Source organism: Haemorhous mexicanus, chromosome 17 (genome assembly GCF_027477595.1).
Source record: "Haemorhous mexicanus isolate bHaeMex1 chromosome 17, bHaeMex1.pri, whole genome shotgun sequence".
NCBI classification, from domain to species: domain Eukaryota; kingdom Metazoa; phylum Chordata; class Aves; order Passeriformes; family Fringillidae; genus Haemorhous; species Haemorhous mexicanus.
The window spans coordinates 2,082,616-2,099,436 of NC_082357.1; the positions used below are offsets into that span (position 1 = coordinate 2,082,616).

Below are 16,821 nucleotides of genomic sequence, written 5' to 3' on the forward strand. Positions count from 1 at the left end.
AATGTTCCTGTGGGAAATGGTCCCATGGGAATGTTCCTCTGTGGAATGTTCTTCTGGGAATGTTCCTGTGGGAAGTGTTCCTCTGGGAATGTTCCTGTGGGAATGTTCATACAGGAATGTTCCACTGTGGAATGTTCTTTTGTGAAGTGTTCCTCTGGGAAATGTTCCTCTGGGAAATGTTCCACTGTGGAATGTTCCTGTGGGAAATGGTCCCATGGTAATGTTCCTCTCTCGGGGAAAGTTCCTCTGTGGAATGTTCCTCTGTGGAGTGTTCCTCTGTGGAATGTTCCTCTGGGGAAATGTTCCCCTGGGGAAATGTTCCTCTGGGAAATGTTGCTGTGGAATGTTCCTCTGTGGAATGTTCCTCTGGAAACATTCCCCTGTAAAATGTTCCCCTGGGAATGTTCCTCTGGGAAATGTTCTGTGGAAAGTTCCTCTGGGGAATGTTCCTCTATGGGATGTTCCTCTGTGGAATGTTCTTCTGGGAAATGTTCCTCTGTGAAAGTTCCTCAGGGAAATGTTCTGGGAATGTTCCTGTGGGAAATGTTCCTCTGAGAATGTTCCTGTGGGAAATGTTCTGTGGAATGTTCCCCTGGGAAATGTTCCTCTGGGAATGTTCCTGTGGGAAATGGTCCCATGGGAATGTTCCTCTGTGGAATGTTCTTCTGGGAATGTTCCTGTGGGAAGTGTTCCTCTGGGAATGTTCATACAGGAATGTTCCACCATGGAATGTTCTTTTGTGAAGTGTTCCTCTGGGGAAATGTTCCCCGTGGAATGTTCCTCTGGGGAAATGTTCCCCTGGGGAAATGTTCCTCTGGGAGATGTTGCTGTGGAATGTTCTTCTGGGAATGTTCCTCTGGAAACATTCCCCTGTAAAATGTTCCCCTGGGAAGGTTCCTCTGGGAAATGTTCCCCTGGGAAATGTTCTTGGGACTGTTCTTCTGGGAATGTTCCTCTGTGGAATGTTCCCCCTGCAGAGCTGAGGATTGGCCCCAGCCAGCCCCTGAGTGCTGGGCAATCCAGAGCAGGTTTAGGCTTCCTTTTCCTGCTGCCAGCCCTGCCTGGGCACACAGATTTGTCCCAGCACCAGGGCAGTGCTGGCTGAGAGCAGACCTGGCCAGAGGGTTCCTCTCAGCCAGTCCTCATGGAGGTGAGTGTTCCTGCTGGCTGTGCCCCCTCACACTCGTGGGGTGTCCTGCCAAACCAGAGGATCCTGTCTGGCCTGGTCTGGTTCTGTGTTCAGAGAGATTCTTTTTGACACATCACAACTCTCCCAGATGAAAACTCACAGCTTAAAATCCTCTCTGCTGTCATCAAGCTTCGCTGTAGGAACCACATCTGCCTCCCTGCATTTGTTGGATTTAATGTACCTGAAAAATGGGAATGCAATTAAAATTTGGGGTTTTTTTTGTTTTCTTTTTTCCTGAACTACTTCTTAATTAGGATCAGAAAGGAATTAATGACCTCTTGAGACTGTAGAAAGCTCACAACCCAGATACTGCTGTTTTTGAGCCAAACACCAGCCATAACTTCATCATGAACTACCCCTGGGAATTTAATATTGCAGTCTGAGCATTTTTATTTGATACTTGGAGGAAAGTTAATTATCAGGGTCAGAGGGAAAGTTCCTGAAAGTTAACTTGAGTAAAGACATAAAAGTTGCACTTCACAATTTGTTTGGTGGCTGAGATTTTCAGAGCAAACTCATGAAAGAGGAAATTCACTGATTTCTGCCCATCTTTGATCTCATATCAATGAGGTAAAGAGTGAAGAGGTTTCAGCTGAAATATAGGATTTGTAACATAAGTTACAAGAATGTGGAATTATTCCAAGGATTTATTTGCATGAAAAAGTCCAAGTCCTGCTGTCTTTAGAATTTTTGGGGTAAAAAAGTTCAACAGGAGGTGGACATCAGTCCCCAGTAATTGGCAGTGTGAGGTATAACATGAAAATTTGCTGCCCTGCTTTGTCCTTGTCTGTGGAATTTCAGCTGGTATACTGTTCTGTCATTTTCCATCTCTTAAATAAAAGGAACTTTACTTTTTAGTGACTGATTTAACTGCCACCTAAGAATGTGATTATTACTTTTAATGACCTCAAATATTACCATAATACATCTTAATTCAAGTACCAAAGTGTCATAATTAGCATTTCTTCTAGTGAGAAGAGCACCAGGATCCTGCTTCCCAGAGCTGCCTCATTTATTGCCTGTCCCATCACCTTGGCAAATCCTCTCATCTCTGTCAGCTCCACCCTGCCTTTGTCTGTGAAACTCTGCAGGGATGCAGCTGACTGGAAATTTGCCTCTCCAGGGCTGTTTTCCAGTCAGGAGCACAGAAGTTCATTAATGGAATGTTTAAAGCTCCCCAAGACCTCAGTCTGCTCACACTTTACAACCTGGGCTCTCTCCTTAGAGCAAACCTCCCCTCCCTCTTGTAATTAATTAAATGCTGCCCTTTAAACAGTTCAAACCCAAGAGATTTGCTGTGCTGAGAGAATGCAGGAGTTGGTGTCTTCCATATCACAGTTTGTTTGCAGAGCAGCTCTGTTACCCCAAAAATTCTCAAGGCAGCAGGACAGGACTTGGACTTTTTCATGCAAATAAATCCTTGAAATAATTCCACATTCTTGTAATTTACATTACAAATCCTGTGTTTCAGCTGAAACTTCTTCACTCTTCCTCATCACAGGGAAAGTGCACATTTGGCACAAGAGGAAGCACAGACAGAGCAGCAGGATGGGCTCAGCACCTCTGAGCAGCTTTGCCCAGCCTCCCCCAGGGTTAATCCTGCAGCTCACACCAGGAACAGGCATCACCCGAGGGATGAGAGCATTGCCAGGGACCTGAGCTGGACCTGGCAGGGATTTTCTCAGGCCAGCTGTGAGGAAATGGTGAGAGGTGCTGCAGCCTGAGCCCTGCAGCCTTTCAGCTCTTTGGATTCTGGTGCTGCATGCTCCTGAGAGGATGTGCCCTGGAAGGAGCCAGGGAGGGAAGAGTAGAGAAGGACTTCACCATCACAAGCATCTTTGTGAAGCAGGTTTTTGGAGGAAAGAATATTTCGTAGAATCCCAGACTGCTTTGGGTGGGAAGGGAGCTTAAAGCTCATCCCACCCCACCCCTGCCATGGCAGGGACACCTCCCACTGTCCCAGGCTGCTCCAAGCCCTGCCCAGCCTGGCCTTGGGCACTGCCAGGGATCCAGGGGCAGCCACAGCTGCTCTGGGCACCCTGTGCCAGGTCCTGCCCACCCTGCCAGGGAACAATTCCCTCCCAATTTCTTGTCCAAATTGACCTTCCTTCAGTTTAAAACCATCACTCCTTGTCCTGTCACCACAGATCCTGCTGAATACTTTATTATTCCACTTAACAGTTTTCAGTAATGCCCCTCACACAAGGCAAGGTGTTTTTATCCAAAGTTTTATTGCATCTTTAGTTTGTTTGGAAACTTTGGACTTTGTGGTCTGGGCCTTCCACCCAGCAGACACCAGGATGGTTGAAGTGGGCCCTGCTCTGCCTTGGCTTTGCTCACACAGCAGCTTCTGGAGGTGGAGGGATGAGCTCCTTCTGTGCTCAGGGCAAGCTGGGCAGGCTGGCCTGGCTCTCCCACTCTGCCAGGGCTCCCTGGCTGCTCCTGGAATGTTGGGATGGGGCAGTGAGCTGCCTTGGAACTGGTTCATTGCTTCCCTCCTCAGAGGGGCTGCAGGGCAGCTTCTCTCCTAAGAGCTGAAATGAGAGGTGCAGGGCTCCAGGGGCTCTCCAGAATGCAGTTTATTGTATCCAAGATGTTACAGCAGTCCAGGGCCGTGGGTGACAGAGCTGTGCCCACAGCTGTCAGCTCCAGCTGCAGGCAGGCCTGGACACCCTGAGTTTTGGTTACAATGCAATATTTACTTTTCTTTGCTGAGCATCTTCATACAGTAGAACCAATCTATCCCTTAACTATTATCTCTAGCCTGTCATAACTACTGTAATTACCATATTCATGGTACTGTTCTCCAATCACTAAAAGTCAGTACATTACAGTTTAAGCTAGAAGTTGTTTTTCAGTTTTCTTACAGTAGAAATTTCTAAGACTTTTTTTCTACTTGCAGCTTTGCTGCCTTGTTTGTCTGTGCTCTCTTCCTGCTTGGTAAAAACATCTTCTTGTTTGGGGAGGGTTTATCCTTTGCTCTAAGTCATAAAAAACCCCTTCTAACAAACATACTCTTTGCTTTCTTAGTTATCTAGTAAGACTGGCTCAGCAATTCTTTTCTTGTATACCAAAACTTGCTTCCATCTCTATTTCTTCTTCAGACTCTACATTTAAAAATCTTTCTGCCAAGCATATCTGTGAGACTTTCTTGTCAAACTTTCATCCTTCCCAACACTCTCCCTCTGGTAACACTGCCCCTGGGAGCTGGACAGCACTTAGTGAGCCTTTCCCAACGGTGTGGGCTGTGGGTGGTGATAAATTTGTTACCATTAATTGATGATAAAAGTCAGCATCCTCCCTGCCCTGTGAGCTCTGTTACTCTCACCTACCCACAGCATTGATCAGCTCTCTCATTGTCTGGGTCCCCTGACCTTATCTCCTGCTAATTTGGAAGAAGGGTTCCAAATTAACATTTCATTTCTCTCTGCAATGAAGCTGCAGGGGTTTTGGAGAGCTCTCAGTTGAGTTTCAGGCTGAGAAGCCTAAATTCTGTTTCTCATAAAGGAGAGCTGTGGGATGGAGGTTGAGTTGTGCAGGTCTGTGTTAAGAATAAAAAAAAAGTCCATGGATATGGTAGTCACATAAAACTGGCAAAATTGTTTAGTGTTATTGGTCAAAAATCTGGTGGGGTTGTGGGTTTTTTTGTGGGTTATTTTTCTTTTTTGTGTGGTTTTTGGGGAGGGGGTTTGGGGATTTTTTGGGAGTTTTTTTGTTTGTTTGTTTGTTTTGAATTTTTTTTTTCCTTTCGCACATGTCAAGTCAGCTTTTATCTCTGACAGAGCAGCTCCATAAAACCACTGCACCAAAAAAAAAAAAAAGGAAAAAAACCCCAAAAAACCAACACTAAATTGTCTGAAATACTGTTCTTAAACAACATAAAGATTTTGAACTCTTGCTACAGATCAGGCTCTGAGAATTATCTGCCTGATGAAATTACACATAATTAAGTATTTGCAGCAGTACAAAAATGTCTTTTGTGCTGAGCAGGGAGGAAGTTGTTATTTTTCTAAACTTTGCTTGGCAGAAGATGCTCTTGGAGAGGCTGATGCAGGCAGTGATGTCTCACACATCTGCTGCCCCTGTGCCACATCCAGGACTTCTGCCATGTAACAAATCCAATTGCCTGAAACTTGTTAATGTCAAAGTGACACTTGGAACAGTGTCTCAGACTCTGCTTGAAGAAGGCTGGAGATGGCTCTGCTGTCAGGTGTGGGTACTGGATGCTCTGGTGCTGGATTGTGGGAGAGGAGAGGCCAGGGAAAGTCACTGACCTCAGCAGAAATTCAATTTATTCTTCAAGTTTATCCAAAATTGCAAAAACTTTGTTGAGCTGAAAGGAGCAACCTGGAATGTTTCTAGACTGAAATATTTTTTCAGACTCTTCAGCTTATTGCATTTACAGATCTTTCTTTTTCACTTTTTTACACACTTTTCCTAATGCATTTTCTCACATTCTTTAAGAGCTTTTTATCAATTTAAAACAAGACAATGCAGAATTCCAGAATCCCAGAGTGGTTTGGGCTGGAAGGGACCTTAAGGCTCATCCCATCCCACCCCCTGCCATGGCAGGGACACCTCCCACTGTCCCAGGTGCTCCAAGCCCTGTCCAGCCTGGCCCTGGGCACTGCCAGGGATCCAGGGGCAGCCCCAGCTGCTCTGGGCACCCTGTGCCAGGGCCTGCCCACCCTGCCAGGGAACAATTCCTAATTCCCAATCTCCCATCCAGCCCTGCCCTCTGGCACTGGGAGCCATTCCCTGTGTCCTGTCCCTCCATGCCTTGTCCCAAGTCTCTCTTCACCTTTCTTGTAGAAATATATATGAACTATATTTTTTAAAAAGTAAAATATTTTGTTTTGAAAGTATAAAAACAAAAACACTTTGATTTTTTCAAGATATTTCCTTTCTTTCTTTTGGCCACTGCTGTGCCCAGGATTAATTTAAATATGGGAAAGAATTTGCTGTAAAACTGAAATTTTCAGTGACTCTGCCACTTTCTGTTGTGCTGCTCCAGTCAGCCCACCCTGCATCCTCCTGCTTGGTCTGTGCAGTGAATAAACATTGATTTCCCCAGCATTTGGAAATCTGCACTACTGGAATCTTGTTCAGCAATAACCACAGGATTTAACTGATGCTCCTGGGTGCACCCTTTCTGCTCCACAGCTGATGCTTTAGAATCTGCCAGCAGACCAACAAAAAGCCCCATTCAGCAGCTGTGGAGTTGGAGGGGTGACTCCTGGATGGTTCCTGGGTGATATTGCTGGTGCCTGGGCCATCCATCTTCTTGTGAGAGACACTTGGAACTGGTCCACAGGAGCTTTGTGTGGTGCTTGGTGGGTAATTGCAAATTCATGACCTAATTTAATAGTGCTTGGATGGAATTTTGACTTGTAAGACTGTTAGAAATAATTCTGGTCACCAGATATGACCTCTTGATCAAATGGGCCCAAAAATAACCTAACTACTCACTCCTGCTAGGACTCCAAATCCCAGTTTAAGTGGAGCTTGTCATCCTGAGTTAATTTCAATTGTTTCAAGTGGCTGACACCTATTGGTTCCCCAGGCAGTGGTTAATCATCCTCACTGATAAATTGGGAGTTTGGATTCTGTAGCTGGACCAGGCTGGATGAACTTGGAGCAGCCTGGGTTAGGGGGAGGTGTCAACAAAGTCCCTTGCAACCCAAATTATTCCATAATTCTGTGACCTTCAAATGACCATGCAAGGTAAATAAGTGCACTTAGAGCTGCCTCTCCAGCCTTGTTCTGAATGTTGCTGTTGCTGCCCTGTTTTTGGCTGCACAGCTCTGAACATCCCAAGTTTTCATGGAATTCCTAGCAGTTACATCTCAGTACCTGGCTGAATTCTTCTCAGAGATGGCTGAGTTTTGTGCTAAGGACAAAGGACCTTCCCTCCAGGTATTTTTCTGTCCAAGCTTTTCTGTCCAAGCCTTTCTTTCCCTTCAGCCTGCAGAGCTGTGGGTTTAGGAGTGTGGTGGCTGATCCAGAGCCTGGTGCTGTGGGTTTGGTGTGACAACAGAGTGGGTTTGGCAGAGCTGAGGCTTTCAGTGGGCACTGGGCTTCACTCTCCTTCAAAACACATCAAAATCCCCAATCCCACCCCCTTTGGGTTTTGCTGTTCCCTTATTTCATGCTGTTTATTCACTGGATTTCACTTGGGATCAAGTGGCTGTCAGTTGCCCATTTGATTGTTCTCATGATGTGTTCTCACCCAAAGCAGCATCCTGCTGGGTGCAGTAATTGCTGTGGAGCAGTGCCTGTGTTTGCCAGGCAGTGATTTTCTGAAATTGGACACACTGCACAGCACCTACAGCTAATTCCAGAGCATATCAATAAACAATGGCCACTGTGCTCATTATCCTCACCACAGTAACTTCTTATTTTACAGCTGGATACCTTTGCTTGAATATTGATGCAAACTACCAAATCTGCACTGAAATCACTGCTAAGTTATTAAATCATGGTGCTTTGCCTTCAAGCATTGCAAATTACCAGAAATTAAATCATTTCAATGTAGTATTATCTGTCTGGGTATCAGCTCTGGCTTTTTTTCTGGGAGCAGTGGGGGCAGGAACAAAAATCCCACCTTTGGAGATCAGTGGAACCAGGATGTATTTTTTGTAGCTGGACAGCTTTAAAGGAAACTAATTTAGTTGACTGAAACCCATCTTTATGAAATAGAAATGTTGAAATGAAAGGCAAGTGAGGTTTAAAATTCCAATATATCTTCTCTCAGGCTGATATTTGGAGTGTTTTCTGTGCAGCAGAGGCAATCACAGCAGTGGGGAGATGGGCCCAGCACAATTTACAGACTTGTTCTGCTGATTACCTTTTCATAATAAAAATACAAGAGCTGCTTAAAACCTCAGTCTGGAGCTTCTGCAAGCTGCCAGCTTGGCCTCAATTGGGGCACATGGATTGCTGAATAATAATAAATAAGTCTGTTGTGAGAATTCCAATAATCCTCATGTAAACCCATATAAATCTCATAAGCCAGCTCCATTCAGTGGGTTCTGTACTCCGTGTACAAGCACATGGCAAGTTGTGGTTGATTATCTTCATTGCTTTATGCTGATCCTGAGAAAAATCTGGGTTTTTTTCTTAAGGAATGTTCCTTGTCTCTTCAAAATTGATTGTAGTTGGCTGTGCAGTGGTACACAAATGAGATTGTGGCTTCTTTTAGGGCAATAAGTCTTTTTGCATGTTGTTAAATGAAACTTTCTGAGCTGTCACTTTTTATGAATACCAAGAATATTTTGGTGAGAGCTGGGCACACTGGGTGTAGAGTGAGGGGTTGATGTGGAACACTGCCTAGGACAGGTCACACTGGGCTGGTGTTTAATTTAATCCTGATAAAAAGCCTGTACTCAGCTTCTCTTTCTCTTGTATATTTGAATAATTTCTTAGCACTGTGCTCTGGTTCTGTGTCCTTGGGATTTAGGCTCAGCACAATTCAGCTCAGCTGATAATTCAGATTGTACATGGGCAGAGCTGGGCTTGGTGATAGCAGCCTTGGGCTGGACTGGAGCAGTATATTTGGTTTTGGGGAGTGAAAAAGCTGCTTGATGACTTTTCAAGAGGGAGCAGGAGGCTTGGAGGCAGGAGTTTGGATATTGCTGAATTTGCAGCTGTCACTTCTCTGAGCCTCTGGCAGGAGTTCAGTGCAGTGGTGCTCTGAGCTGGGCTCTGTGCTCCAGGATTGCAGCCAGGCTGGTCAAGGGAAACCCAAACTCTTGCCATGGATCCATAACAGGATTTATTTAAAAGTCACAACTCAGCAGGAAAAGTGCTCAACTGTGGTTATTGGGAAGAAACTCTTCCCTGGCAGGGTGGGCAGGCCCTGGCACAGGGTGCCCAGAGCAGCTGTGGCTGTCCCTGGAAGTGTCCAGTGGCAGGTTGGACAGGGCTTGGAGCAGCCTGGGACAGTGGAAGGTGTCCCTGGACATAACAGGGGTGGAACAAAGTGGGCTTTGAGGTCTCCTCCAAGCCAGGCCATTCCATGACATGCAGGGAGTTCAGGTGATGAATTGATATTTTCATTTGGCTGGAAAGGCAATCCAGGCTTTTTCAAGGCACAGGGAAGAATTTCTTCCCCCTGTCCCATCCCACCTTGCTCTCTGGCAGTGGGAAGCTGTAGCTCCCTGCTCAGCTGGCAGCTCATGCTCAGGAGATCCCAGACTGGAGCAGGGCATGGAATGGGAAAGTAATCCCTGCAGCATCCTCAGCTCTGGGCAGTGCTGCTGCCTAACAGGAATGACAAAGCCTGAAAGGGAGAAATTGCTGCTAAAAATAAAATAAATAACCAAGAAGGAGGGAAGAAAACCCCACAAAATAAGAATGAGGGCATTTTAGTAGCAGTAAGAGCCATCACAGATATGATAAATTCATTCTTTAATATACTGAGCACAAACTTGGATCCTTTCTGGAAGCTCCACATGGCTCCTCCCAAGGAGTTTGCTCATTCAAGGCTGAACAAAACTTCAGTTTCCTAAAGGCCAGGCAAACAGAAGCAGCATCCACGTCACACAGCAGTGAGTGATTCCCTCACTTGCCAAGGAAGAAAGTGCAAATAGAAATTGTAGCTCACTCTGCTGGAGCCTTGTAATCATACCAGGCTGGCAGATACTTCCCTTGCCATTATTATTTTCTCATTAACTTAATATTGCAGTGAGAAAGAGGATGGGAAAATGTCAAATATTTGTATATTGTCTGATAATTAAATACTGCAAAGATGTGTCAGCTCATTACTAATCCTAATTAAAGTAGTTATTTCCATTTTCAGCTTGGACATGTGTGTAATTAAATGTACCTGGGAAAGAATTGCCTATTTTCTCTAAATAATCAGCAGCAAATGTTGCTGTGCTGGGTCCTCCCATGGGGTCCTGTTGGGTTTGTCCTGGCACTGGACTGGGAACTCTGCTTTGGATGGGGAGAAGGAAACAAAGGCAGATGATGAAAATATCTGAAGAAGTTCCTGGTCTTTGGAAGCTTCCCTGTCTTTCCAGCATCTTGGCTTTGGCTGGAGCTGCATTCCTTTATCTGGAGATGTAGGACTGGGCTTATCTGGAATTAAATGAAAGGCAAGTAGTCCAAGGAGATGGGTTTTGACATTGCTGGTGTCAGGGTAAAACCTGGATGATAAACACACATTTCCCAAATGCTTTTCAAAGAGTTTTATCTTTAAATCACTCGCTGAAGTAGCAGCTGCTCTTCATGCCCAGAGGGGATGTTTTAGCAGCACCTTTATGGTACAGCCTGGGATTGTCCCAGGGCTCTTGTTTCCAGCGGGGGCTGCCTTGGCTCTCCCTTGCTGAAGGATTTCTCCTTGGGATGTGGAGATTGGCCATTTCCCTGAGCTGGAATTCTCCATTTCTCTTGGGCTGGAGCAAAGGTAGAAGTGCTGCTGTCTCCTGTACCCACCTGCTGCTGTGGGCTGGGGCTGCTCTGGGTGATGTTAACCAGCTGCCTTTGTGTTTCACCAGGTAATGATGACTCTGACATAGAAATCCAGGAGGATGAAGGCTCTGACAGCGAGGGGGATTTGCAGATCACGAGGCACCACATCAGCACAGAAACTCTCCTGCCAGGTATCCTCACCCCTCCTGAGCTGCCCTGAGCCACAAGGATGTGCTGGAATTACCTGAGTAGCTGCAAATGTGAGCAGCCCCTGTCACCCTTCAGGATCTTGGCACTGCTCAGCTCTCAGGAGCTGCAGGAGGATTAAAGCCCTGTGGAAACAACAGTGCTTCCAGGGGAGCAAATGCAGGATTATTTACTGGGAAAAACAATGACTGTGTGGGGAAAATCCTGCCTTGCTATTGCCTTCCACATTCCTAAAGCAGTTCTGTAGAAAGCCTTAGGGAGGCAATCCCATTTCTTTTTGCAAAACATTCATTTCCCTGTAGCTCTTGCACCTGTTTCAGTTGGGAAACCTTCAGTGAGTCAGTAAAGCCACCTGCTCTGCCTTGGCACAGGTGGAGCACACCTGAGCTGCTGCTCCCAGGGAGGGATGTGAGCCTTCTGTCCTTCTGTCCTTCTGTCCTTCTGTCCTGCTTCCTGGGGAGTGCAACTGCAGCCTCTGCTCCCACTGCTCACAAGCAGCTCAGAGGAATTGCTGGGTGAGGGTCTGTGCTTCACCCAGGTGGGAAAAGAAATGTTGGGCTTAGTCTGGAGTGGAACAAAACACAGCCAGGAAATCAGGGCAGTTCTTGTTAGAGATTCAGTGAGGGATTGTGAGCTGTGAGCACAAAGCTCTCTGGGCTCTGGAGGAAGTGCCTGTGGGGAGTTTCGTGTGCCACCACTGCTGCTGGAAGCTGTTCCTTACATAAACTGCAAACATGTGGGGTTTTGTGAGTGCAATTCTGCTTTCCCCTCTCTGACTGACACCGGGGAGAGAAGCTGATATTCTCAACTCAGTGTAATTTAAGCATTTTTATCCTCCCTTCCTCTGTTTCTCTTGAAAATTGAAAAGTCTTGTTAAATGCTAGAAACACTGATACTCTCTAAGGAATATTTTACATTGGCATTTCTCAAGGAAAGGTTTGTACACAGGTTTTAGAGCTTTGGAAGGGACCCTGTAGCTGTCTGTGGTGCTCCATCTCAGAGAACACCATAACCTGAGTCCCTGATGCTCTTAATAGCAGTTTTAGAGTTTAAAGTTGTAGATTTTGCTGCCAGGAGATTCTTTTTTTCTAGCAAGAGCTTTTTTATCAATAATTACTCTTAATGGAAACTCAATTCATCAGACTTTAAGACCTGAGATAAATGTCAGAAGCAGCAGCTTCTTTAAAAAACCAGGGCTGAATGTTTGCTATTAAACACACCACAGATCTGCTGGTATTCCTCAGCAATTTGCATTTAAGATGCACTTAATGATCAAGGCAGCATAACAAGAACATTATTTGTATTAATTACTGCTTTTTTCCTTGACTCATTTTAAGATATTTCAATCACTTTCTTTTGAAGCTTTGGGTTTTCTTACATGGTGATGCTGCTGAGCCACGTTTGCTCTCAAGCTGAGGAGAAAGAGCCCACTGTGCTCAGTCCCTGTGCCTGCTGGGATGCACTTTTCTATCTTTTTTTACATTCTAATTTCCATCTTTTACATCTCTAATTCCCAGGTTATCAGTGCTGGGAGATAAGGCTTCCTCCCTCTCTCTGTGGTGGGCAGATATTCCAGTGTGTTTTGCCATTATAGAGGCAAGATTCTCAAGGAGAGATAATCCCTGGTTTTAGGCCACTTGGTATAATTGAGAAAAATCAGCACACTCACCCTCAAGAGCCCTTTCATCAGCTCTGTCTAGATGCAGCAAAACTCAAACTAAATGCAGGTTTGAAAATATTGCTCCTGGTTTTATTCTTTCAGCCAGTTAAAACACATGAGCAGCAAAGAGGGAGCTGGGGGAGATTTGTGTGGTGCAGAGAGAAAATCAACCCCTTCTCCACGTGCAGAGAGGGACAGGCAGGAGCAGCTGGAGAAGGAACTGGAAATGGGCTCTGGAGCTTTGACCTCCGTGCTGCTGGGTCAGCAAACATGGCACAACCTGCAGCAGGGAAGCAGGAAGGGCTCTGGTCCAGGAGGGAGCAGGGAGGGGAGAGCTCCTGGCTGGAGAGCAGGGGCCAAGCTGCAGGTGCTGCCTGAGGGCCTGGGAAAGTGCAGCTGCTTTATTGTCACAGTGTCACACTGACAGGACAGGCCCCTCCCTAAGAGGGGTGTTGTAAACCCACGGGTCACTGAGCATTTGCTTTTGTAGATCAGAGATTACACTGATTTATCACAGAATCACACACTGCTTTGGGTGAGAAGGGACTTAAAGTTCATCCCACCCCCTGCCATGGGCAGGGACACCTCCCACTGTCCCAGGCTGCTCCAAGCCCTGCCCAGCCTGGCCTTGGGCACTGCCAGGGATCCAGGGGCAGCCACAGCTGCTCTGGGCACCCTGTGCCAGGGCCTGCCCACCCTGCCAGGGAACAATTCCTAATTCCCAGTATCCCATCCAGCCCTGCCCTCTGGCAGTGGGAGCCATTCCCTGTGTCCTGTCCTTCTATCCCTTGTCCCCAGTCCCTCTCCAGCTCTCCTGGAGCCCCTTTAGGCCCTGGCAGGGGCTCTGAGGTGTCCCTGGAGCCTTCTCCTGTCCAGGTGAGCACCCCCAGCTCTGCCAGCCTGGCTCCAGCCCTTGGGGCATCTCTGTGTCTCTTCTGGACTCTTTCCAACAGCTCCACATCCTTCCTGTGCTGAGGATGCCAGAGCTGGAGGCACTCTGGTCTCTACATTTTAATTTTAGCAGTCAATGTGAATCAAATTTCACATCCATTTTTATTCTGTCTGGCAATAGATCTTTGAGGCTGTGACAAATACAATGGACTTCCCTGCATTTGTGGTGCCACTTGCAGTAAGATTCTTGTTTTGTCAGAGTGCCAAAGGAAAAGAAATTCTTACAGCACTGAAAATCTTATCCATTTGCAGTGTAGAGAACCCTCTTGCCTGAACCAGAATTGTTTGCAGCAGGATGGTAGTTCATGTGCAGCTGGGCTGGACTCTGGGGTAAAGGATGCACAGCCTTGTCCTGGGGATGCAGCATCACCTGGGGGTGCTGGGTCAGCCACAGCATCCAGCCAGCTTAGTCTGTCCCAGCCCTGGCTGAAAGAAAATGTCTGGGGAAGCACCTAGGAGCTTCCCTCAGGTTCCCTGGGGCTCTCAGGCTGTTCCAGCCCCATCACTTGTGGCTTGCACAGATGTAAGCTAACCCTCAGTACATTTATTTTCTCCTAAGAACCTGTCCAGTCTCTCCTTGAACTAAATAGATTTTTGTCACCCACATCATCAGAAGTGGCAGATTTGGAGGTGATGTTAAGATTCCATGTGCAGATCCATCTTTTCAAGTCACTTGGAGCAGAGTCCTGAAATGCATTGTGGCATCATGAGCACCTTTCCCCTCCCAGAGGTGGCAGCCTGGGACACACCGTGCTGGTGACAAGGCAGTGCTGCTGAAAGAAGCTGAAATAGTGCATCCCTGTGGAGCTGTGCCTGGAAATCACCTTTTATTCCACACTGCCAGGGTGTTTCAGCAATTCCTCCCCATGCTGTAGCTCATTTCCTTTTATAACATTGGTGTTGAGGGCTGGCTTTGTCCTGGCCAGACCTCAGAGACCATTTCACTACTGAGACAGGAGCAACTCCAGCCCCATTTGATCTTTACTGTGAGAAGCCAGCTTTATAAAACCCTGGTTTTTAGCAGACAATCAGTCCAGAGTCACACAGAGAGCAGCTCTCCTGGAGCCTCTTTCCTGGGCAGAGCTGGCCCAGAGAATCAGGCTGTTAGTGATGATGGCAGAGGGCACTTGCTGCTGAGTGCCTGTGGCACCCTGCATGCTGGGGGAAGGCTGCAGAGCCTGGATTATCCCTAATTTTATTCAGTCCTGTAGGGAAAAGGAGAGTTTGGACATGCAAATCTTCTCAGGTGAGCCTCCACAGTCCTGATTCCAATCCTTCCTTACCACAGGCAGGCTGGAAAGCAGGAGAGTCCTGTTCTCAGTGGGAATTGTCACTCTGCTTGTGGAATTTCTCTCTCCAGCTTGTGGCCATGTTCAGATTTCTGCTGTGGAATTTCTAGAACATTTTCCTTCCCTCTCAACCTCCCCCAGGTGTGCCCCATCCCAATATCAGACCTAGTGAAGAAGGAGAAGCTGTAGGTCTGAAATGTGGGAACAGCTCCCTCACCTCCAGGCAGGTTTCCTTTTCATGGAGGTGTAAGAAATAAACTGAAGTGTGCTCCCCATGCAGCAGCTGTGCTTCATGAGTCCCTGGATTTTGGCAATGCCTGGAAGATGCTGCTGGGATCAGGGTCTTGCTCTAAGGGAGGGATTGCTCTGCTCTGCTCTGGTGTGGCCTCACCTCAGGTCTGGGGCAGGTGTGGGTGCCACAATATCAGAGGGATCTAAAGCTGTTGGAGTGTCCAGAGGAGGGAGCTGGGCATGGGGAGGGGTCTGAGGAGCAGCTGAGGCACTTGGATTGTTCAGCTGGAGAAGGAGAGTGAGGGCAGAGCTCAGGGGGGGCTGCAGCTCCTCCCGAGGGGCAGCTCTGATCTCTGGGACAGGGAATGGCTGGAGCTGGGCAGGGCAGGCTCAGGCTGGATTTTGGGAAAGGCTCTTCCCCCAGAGGGTGCTGGCACTGCCCAGGCTCCCCAGGGAATGGGCACGGCCCCGAGGCTGCCAGAGCTCCAGGAGTGCTTGGAGAATGCTCAGGGACAGGGTGGGGCTGTGGGGGGTCTGTGCAGGGCCAGGGGTGGGACTCCTGATGATGATCCCTGGGAATCCCTCCCCACTCAGGAAATTCCATCACTCTGGCATTGAGAACACAGTGCCCAAAGGGCCACAGTTCAGAAGGATCAGGCAGAAGGTTCATCCCATTTTTCTGTGTGGAGGGGAATGTGATCCAGTGGGAAGAGAGGTGTCTTCTGCAAGCTCATGCTATGAATCCACATTAAGCACTGGAGACTGACTGCAGATCTCCAGACTGGGAGCAAAATGTGTCCAAATCCACCTGCCCCCCTCCCAGGCTGTCCACACTCTCAGCTTGTGTGTCACTCCTTGCTGTGAGGCACAGGGTTAACCTGTAGCCACTGCTGGGTGAGGAGCTGGAAATCATCCCAGCCCTGTGGCTCCATCCTGGGCAGCTGCACAGCTTGGTGCAAAATGGGGAGCATCACACAGAGGGAAAATGGCAACAGCTCACAGCTCCAAATCAGGGATGCACATTGCTTCTGCTCTCTGAGGTGCCTACAAACCATGGCCATGCACAGGGAGGGAGAAGATTTGACTCCAAAGGTGCAGTGAATCACAGCCTGTTCATTACCAGCATCTTCCCTAATTACTGCTCTGTGCAGCCTGTCCCAGCTGGAGTCACATTGTCTGGAAGGAACTGAACCCAGGAAAACAAGTGACAACATCCCAGCTCTCCCTGTGCCATGCAGGGCACTCCTCTGTTTCCTGCCTGCCCCCAGCACACACAGGAACACACCAGGGCCATTCCCACACAGGGAGACGTGGGCTTTATGGGCTGGGGGGGAAAATAATGCTCCATGGAAAATCTGATTTATCTCCTCTGTACAGTTTAGTGCTCTGGTGAAGTCCCAGCCTCTCTGCATCCTGGAGAGTCCCAGGGTTTGCTGCAGCCCCTCTGCATCCTGGAGAGTCCCAGGGTTTGCTGCAGCCCCTCTGCATCCTGGAGAGTCCCAGGGTTTGCTGCAGCCCCTCTGCATCCTGGAGAGTCCCAGGGTTTGCTGCAGCCCCTCTGCATGCTGGGGTCTGCCCTGGGAGTCTCCCAGGGTTTGCTGCAGGAGCTGACCCTGCTGATCCCACAGTTGCTGGTTCAGAGAGGAGCTCCTGGCTTAGGCAGTGCAGGATCCAGGTCCAGGCAGTAGCAGGTGCTGGAGTTGCTCCAGGTGTGAGCAGGTTTGTGTCCATGGGATGTCTGCACTGCTCCCACTGAGGGAGGAGCAGCATCCTGCACACCTCCTGGGAGCATTCTCTGAGCTCTTCTCATGGCATTTTGAACTGTCCTATTCCATCAGCTCTCCTTATCTGATATCTTGAGTCTCTTTTCTATTCAGAAT

The 16,821-nt window shown here is 47.7% G+C and overlaps 1 protein-coding gene across 3 annotated transcripts in view; it reads left to right on the forward strand.

Moving 5' to 3' along the window:
• CLUAP1 (clusterin associated protein 1) overlaps window positions 1-16,821 on the forward strand; it is a 64,733-nt gene that overhangs the window by 43,626 nt on the left and 4,286 nt on the right. For all 3 annotated transcript variants that reach the window (XM_059862070.1, XM_059862071.1, XM_059862072.1), the window contains one exon: window positions 10,690-10,794. In XM_059862070.1, coding sequence (XP_059718053.1) covers window positions 10,690-10,794 — 105 coding nt within the window. The remainder of the gene's footprint in view (window positions 1-10,689; window positions 10,795-16,821) is intronic.